Source organism: Vulpes vulpes, chromosome 6 (assembly GCF_048418805.1).
Source record: "Vulpes vulpes isolate BD-2025 chromosome 6, VulVul3, whole genome shotgun sequence".
Taxonomy (NCBI): domain Eukaryota; kingdom Metazoa; phylum Chordata; class Mammalia; order Carnivora; family Canidae; genus Vulpes; species Vulpes vulpes.
In genome coordinates, this window is record NC_132785.1 from 31,120,535 (window position 1) to 31,128,125 (window position 7,591).

Here is a 7,591-nt window from a genome sequence, read left to right on the forward strand (position 1 = left end):
GTTGTAACACAATTAGAAAAATACCTTACTCCATTTCAAGAATATGGCAAGGAAACTTACTTTTTTTTAACTTCACTAGTACAATTTGGTATTTTCATCAGTGCATATATTAACGAATTAAGTAGCAGTAAATTATATTCAGTCTTCTCTACCCAAGAATAGCAGTAGAAGTACTACACGTTTGATTTGCTCGCTTGCTGTATAAACAAAAATAACCTGTTTCCTTGCAGATCTGTCTTTTTCTAGCTGTATCTGCTTGATGCCTTTAGTCTGAAGAAGGGATACTTGTTCAGTCTTGCTGTTACTTTGGCCTTATTTTTCGCCAGTCCATATCTTTGTTCCTCCCAACATGAAGTTCTATTTTAGTGTGTAAAGTAGTGCTTATCTGCTCTCCTTCAGCTTACCACATAGTCTGCCATTCATTCTCTGTATATTTTACTCTGCAGTGAGCAATGTGATGCGTGTGAAATCTCACATTCATGTGTTTTTATTCTGTGTGGGGACATGGTGGTTCCAGGTTCCCCCTCCCGTTCCACTCATGCAGTTTATGTGAGTAGTTGGGGTCAAGTCTGAGAACGGCCCCTGGGGGGCAGACTGAGGGTCACAGTCCCAGTAACAATGTGGCCAAAATGTGGGAGCCTGATGTGTCTTCGGAGTATGCTGGCGGCCGGGAATCATCAGCCAGATGTCTAAGTAAATCTACACCCAGAGTGGTTTGAAGCCCTTCTCCCTTGGAGCCAGTTTTGGGGCCCAAGTGATATTTCCCCTCCATGTGACAGTTTTTCATTTCAAAAGGACATTTACTCTGCTCGAGGAACTGTGCTTAACCAGTTTATGTCTGTTGTCTTGGTTTTGCCAACAACCCTGTGAGGCAGGTGTCTGTCCTTGTTCCCGTTTTGCAGATGAGGAAACAAATCATGTTACCATTTACACAAGGCCACACAGGCGAAGGAATAGAGCTAGAAATGTTCTGGTTACCCTGGAGTTTATGCTTCTAAGTACAAACATACTCTGACTCTCACAAGCTCTTCTTCTCCTTTCTTTATGCAGTTTATTGCTATTTACCTTTATCCTGCAGCCAGACATCACACACTCTTTGAATGTTTGATGACCCTAATGGACCTCCCCATAAACCCCCAAAACATACCTAGGATGGATTCGATTTTTGGCGCTTACCTTTGTTTTTCAGTGTGTCGTATTTTACGGTCCTTATATTCATCTTGCATACTAGGTTATCAGCTCCCTCTGGGCGTGGGCCCTAGTTTGGATGATTTTCTGCACCCTGAACCTGGCATGCTGCCCGGTATTTAATGAGTTTGCAGTAAATGTTTGAATGCACGAGTAAACCAATGTCATAGGGCCGTATCTTAGGGCTTGATCTGTTAATATTGGAATAAATGACTTGTGTAAAGACACAGAAGACAACCTGTGAAATTTGCTAATGGTGGGAAATGGAGAGCTACTATTTTATGTGAGGCAGTTGGGATAATTGCCCAGATTTTGATGAAATTTAAGGTAAGTACACAGTGCTATAGTTGAGTGCAAAAGTTGATAGTATTAGTGTAGAATGGGAGAATACAATTTTGATGGTGACAAATGCGGTAATGATTCGGAATTTGTGTTAACCCTGACTCCATGTTTTATGCATCATAGTTAAATTTATTCCTAAATGTCTGATTTTGAAATTTTTTATAGGTAGCATTCTTATTTTAGTTTCTACTTTGCTGGTATTTAGAGATAGTTGATTTTTGTATTTTGATGTTGTATTCAGTGACTTTGCAAACTTCATTTATCCTGAATACAGAATTTGGAACATACCATACAAAATGAGTGCATATGAACCCTGAAACATATTCAAGAATGTTCACAAAACCCCAAACTGGAAATAACCTAGCCTTTCATCATCAGGCACACAGATTGTGACATTCATATAACTGAATACTACATAGCAGTGGAAACAATGTGGTTGAATCTCAAAAACATGATGTTGAGTGAAGGAAGCCAGAGAATGTACTGTATAATTCCATTTGTATGAAGTTCAGAGTAGGAATAACCAATCTGTGGTGAGAAAGCGAGAATCACTGTTACTATTATGGGAACATTGCATGGGAAGGGGGTGCAGGTAATATTCCATATCTTGGTGTGACTAGTGGTTTACATAAGCATGTGCACTTTGAAAATTGAGTGCTAGACTTAAAATTTGTGTACTTTATATATTTTTTTTTGTACTTTATATTTTTTAAGAGAAGTTGAGCCAAATTCACATTGGCTTTTTAAGTTTAGACTTTTTTTCTGAGCAGTTTTAGACTTACCAAGCAATTGAGAAGTAACAGAGTATCCATATATTTCCACCTATCCTTTCGTTTCCTGGTTTCCCCTATTAACTCCTTGCATTGGCTCATCAGGTGTAACAAATATACCATACTAATGCATCGAAACATTCATGGTTAAGAGCTACCTTTTTAAGGAATTATAGAATTGGTTGGAAAGGAACTTAGAGACTCAACTGAGAAGTTGTACTGTGTCACAAAAACCCGGTAGGATCAAAACTACAGCAGAATCTTGCATAGACCTGTTTGCATTGAGCTTTGACTACATGTGCGTCAGCATTCCTGTGTACAGATTTCACGTAATATACACTTAAAACTAATCATTAAGGAATAATTCAAGAGACATTAAATAAAGCTATGGACATCTTTTTTCTTTATCCCTATTTTATGGTTAAGTTCAAAATCAGCTAACCTGTTTTAGAAAATGTTGGGTGTGTAAGTATATTGACAGTTTTTAAGAGTTCTTACCCAAGGAGCTCTCTTCATTTTACAGATTTTGCTTTCGTTATCAAGGTAATAGTAGCACTGGTTGAGTGGTTACTAAGTGTCAGGCACCACTCAAAGGCTTTGTGTGGATTAACTCATTTACTCTTCCCACCAGTCCTAGGAGATCAAATGCCATGATGAAAATATTTAACCTGTAATGAGCTGTTTGTAACCTATTGATGTCAGCTCTGTCTTGCTGTCATCCCTGTATTAATCGTCTTTTTTTTCCCATGCAACCATCAAGAAAATCCTAATGTCTTCCAAACAAGCAGGAAAAAACTGTCCTATGAGAACTCAGATGGTTCCATTTGTTAAAGGAAAGGAAGTTGTTGTTAGATGTAGCTTCTAGATCTAGTTAAGTGCTCAGAAACATTGCTGATTGACAGGACAGGAGATTCTTACCAAGAAATAGAATTTTCTAGTACTAAATGCTGCCTGGGACCCACATTTCTTTTCTCCATATATTACCGTTCTGCCTTTATTGGTCTTGAATGAAAGGTGCATTTCCTAAAAGCTGGGTAGCAGTATAGGTGCCTCTCCAATACATGTCCTTTCCTTTCTAGTTCCATCCCCAGGACAGCTTCAACACAGAATCCACAGCGTGGGACATTTCCCTGTGTCTGTGCGACAGCCTCTTAAAGCCACAGCTTACGTGAGTCCCACTGTTCAAGGTGGCAGCAGCATGCCTGTATCCAATGGCCTCCAATTGTACGCCAGCACGGGGATCCCCACCCCAAACAAGGCTGCGGCATCTGGGGTGATGGGCCGCAGTGCTCTTCCAAGACCTTCACTGGCAATAAATGGGAGTAACCTTCCTCGAAGCAAAATTGCACAGCCTGTTAGGAGGTAGGAACCTTTCTTTGCTCTGTAACCTCTTTTGCAGTTTGAAATTGGAAACTGCTTGGGAAACCATCCTCACTTTTCCGGTCTCTGGCATGCTGCCCTTTAGGGCCTGACTTCTGACCTCCTTCCTCTGGAAAATGCTGGGGTGGGGGCGTCCCTTCCTCCCTCCTCACTTCACTCCCAATACACTGTGTGCTTTAGTCTACCAGGTAGACTCCATCGCCAGAGCATTAGTGTACTTTCCTTTCCCCATGTTAGGCGCAGGGCCTGTTCTCCCTCCTTCAGGACTTTGCCCAGGTGACCCCTCTGTCCACCAGCACAACTCCAGTGTGGTTGTAACTCCTTTCTTACCCTCCTCCTCCCCCATAGCATTTATCACCATCTGAGGGACTATAGACTGTCCTCATTTATCAGTTAATGGTCTGACTGTTCTCTCTAGGATGTAAGCTCATGGGGACGGGGGTGGGAGTTTTCACGAATATAAAACCCCAGTGCTAAGGAGTATGCCTGGTACAGGATACAATTGTAAATACTTGTTGGAGCAATAAACTTTGATCAAAATAAGCAAATATATTAGGCACATGCATACTCTGCCCCCAGGTGTACCTGAAAAAGCACCTCAGTGATACTAAGCTGGGCCTTTGTTAGCATATGTTGGTAAGTTTAGTATGGTCCAACTGGAATATTTTTTTCTTTTTTTTTGCTCTTTCAAATTCCAGATTTAGTTGTTAGGCACAGATTAGACAAGCTCAGAATCGTGATGTACCTTTCTAGAACTGGATATCTTGAAGTGTTGTAGGTCAACAAGAATTCCATAGAAGTGGGTTGAGGATAGTTTGGAAGAGGAGACAGTGGAGGCAGTAACCACAGATATCTACCCCCGAGAAACTAGGCTCTAAAGGAGAGGAGAGGGATGGACCTAGCAACAGTATGAAAGGGATGTCCAAACAGTTTTTCCTTCCTTATGTGTTTCTGATTAGAAGTAACAGGTGCTCAGATCAAAAACAAATTCAGAAACTATTAAAAAAAAACACATAAAAGTAAACAAAAGTGAACCCATAATCCTCTTCCCCAGAGAGAAAGCATTTTGTTACATATTTAATAGATTCTGGCCTATTCTCCCCCACCCCACCCCCAGCTAAAAATGCAGATGTGGGTTATATTCATGCCGGAATAGAATCACATTATTTGATATGTGTAGGTAATTATGATGGCTCCCTTTGTTCTTGAGTAGGTCTCCAAATTAATCTCCCATAAAGGTGGTCACTACCAGGCCCTAGGAGAGGATGTTTCCCCCAAACCTAGGCAAACTCAGGGTATTATTCTTTGTCAATTCTTTGCCAGTGTGATAGGGACATCTTTATTTGTAAGACTGACATTCTCTGCATGTGAATTTACTTTTTGTATTCAAGGAAGTAATCATTTGTTTTTAGACAGTTTATCTTTTTCTTTGATTTTAAAATACTTTGTCCAGTAAGGATACGTTGTAACTCACGCACACACAACACGCACAGTGGTGTGCCAAGAATGGGATTTTCAGCCAGTGAGCATGGGGTGAGGGTCACCGCGTGAAGCCCTGGCACGCTCTGGGAAAGTGCTAGTAGGTTGTCCCCACTGGCACGGGCGTGGAGGAAAGCACAGAACAAGTGGCCTGCGACTCCTGGGAGTGTCATAACAGTCTGTTTCTGTCTCTGTAGTTTCCTTCAGCCTCCAAAGCCTCTGTCTTCGCTCAGCACCCTGAGGGATGGAAGCTGGAGAGACGGTTGCTACTGATGCGGTTGCACGCGCCCTTGGAGCCCAGGAAAGGAGTGGAAATGAGGGTCGAGTTACCTAGCTGGCTAGGTAACCGTGAACGTTGGGATATTCTTTCCCTTCTGCATTTTAACATATTTACTGCATTGTTTTTCAACGGACCGAGCGCCAGAGACTAATGATTGCACTTAAATATTTGCCTGAGAGAATACCGCCCCAGTCTCACATCCGTGGCTGCGGTATCGTGACACTTAGATCTAGGAGGTTTTTTGTAGAACTGCTATGTCCCTGAACACTTTTTTGAGAGAATTGAGATGTATCAATAATGCTTTCTTTGCCATGATTTTTTTTTTACAGTAACTTGTTCCATATACTTACGTGTTCTAAACATCCTTCCCTTATGTGTTCTGTTTTTTAATACATGGCATATTTACAACTAGGTTCTATAATTTATGCTTTGAAATTTACTTTTTTATAGTTTACAGGAATTTTATTTTTTGTGCCTATTTCTTTTTACACTTACGTGAACCACTATGGAGCAACTTAAATTTTGTGCCATAAAAATATTTTTGTGGTAAGGTACTATTTTTTTAGCTCTAGGGATAGATCAGTGAAAATCCACCATACACTTTGAAAGACCTAATTTTATGTTGAACGAGCACAATATAAGCTGAAGCATTGCAAGGAGACAGCCAGACAGCAGTTAGATCGTCATGTCTTTTTCATTGTTAATTTATTGTCCTACATGGGTTTCAGATTTATAAAGGCATCACAGGCTCATTGCACTTAATACCTGCAATGTTTGCTCCTGTACCATGATTGATTTTCAATACTTTATTACAGAGGATGAGAAACTGTAATGTTTTATTAACTATGCTTCTGGAAATGGATGCATTTTAAAGCAAATAAATCTTTTTGATAGACCTTTTACAAAACCCATTTGCACTAATGAATGCTTTCTTATGGTATATGACTTAATATTTGTTACTGTGTACACTGCTCTTTTGGAATGTTCAGAAATAAAAACTATTTCAGCAATATCAGGTCACGCATGAATGTGCAGCATGAGCAGTATAAATACCACTTCTGTGTTTCACTATCATTGTGAAAGCAGTTGCTGTTGCTATGTTCTTGTGTAGAACATTTATAGCTAATGTTGTAGGCAAGGTGTTCACATTGGTTCACATAGTCACCATTTCTCTAGACTACTCTTGATAAGGAATGGGAGGTTTTGGTTTTGCAGTGAGGTTTAGGTCCCATTTAGAAAGGCCATCGAAACTCAGTCTCTTGCCCAGAAATATACCTACAGATGAACACTGTCCATGGAGATTAACATTTCATGGGGGTTGAATTTGAAGTGTTGTCTCCATATCAGCAAAATATTATTCTGTTACATCTGATAAATGTTGGAAAACTTTTCACCTGAAGGTACTATGGAAAGGTTAGGCAAATATTAGGCATATTTAATATTTTAAATATTAAAATAGAAACTTACACATCATTCCAAAGTAATATTTGAGCACTTCATGAGGTACACTATCCTGGAGAGAGATTTCCTGTGCATTTGTCTATTCCAAACCACCCACTGTTCTCACCATTTACAAAATAAAGACACTGAGCCAAAGTGGCAAGTTAAAGCTAATAGTGAAGCTGACTTATAAATCCAGGGTTAGCTAATCTCAAAAATCTGTCTTCCCCACTTCTCTGCTCTCTTCCAGTGAGCACATGTATTCAGTACATCTTTAAAAAATGAGCTACTGTTCTGAGGAAATTAAAGGATTAAATTCATTTTCAATTTAAATATTTCCATCCAAAAGTCTATTCAGCCCTTGGGATGATAAAGAGCTCTGCGCTGTGGATACTCACATCCTAGTTGGAGGGAGAGACGATAAATGAACAAGTGATTAACGGACAATTAACGGATTCACTTGAATCACAGACTAGGTCCATGCTATTCTGGGACAGAACAAAAGGTGCTCAAAGTAAGGGGGGGGGGGTTCAAAACGAGCTAATCGAGACAGGGAGAGATCACACAATTAAATGTCACCTGGCTAGGTCTCCTTAAGGACTTGACCCTTGTAAACTTGGGAGATGGAAAGTTCTAAAATTACTTCAGACTCTTTTTCCCCTGGAGTTCTACAGAACACAGTGGTGTCCCTGATTATTTTCACAATCCTCCC

The 7,591-nt window shown here is 40.1% G+C and overlaps 1 protein-coding gene across 8 annotated transcripts in view; it reads left to right on the plus strand.

The window, feature by feature from the left end:
- Positions 1 to 6,451, plus strand: part of SLAIN1 (SLAIN motif family member 1) — a 59,003-nt gene extending 52,552 nt beyond the window's left edge. For all 8 annotated transcript variants that reach the window (XM_025982334.2, XM_072760761.1, XM_072760762.1 and 5 more), the window contains 2 exons: positions 3,380 to 3,662; positions 5,357 to 6,451. In XM_025982334.2, the coding sequence (XP_025838119.2) occupies positions 3,380 to 3,662; positions 5,357 to 5,432 (359 nt within the window). In that variant the 3' untranslated portion in view covers positions 5,433 to 6,451. The remainder of the gene's footprint in view (positions 1 to 3,379; positions 3,663 to 5,356) is intronic.
- Positions 6,452 to 7,591: the final 1,140 nt, after the last annotated feature.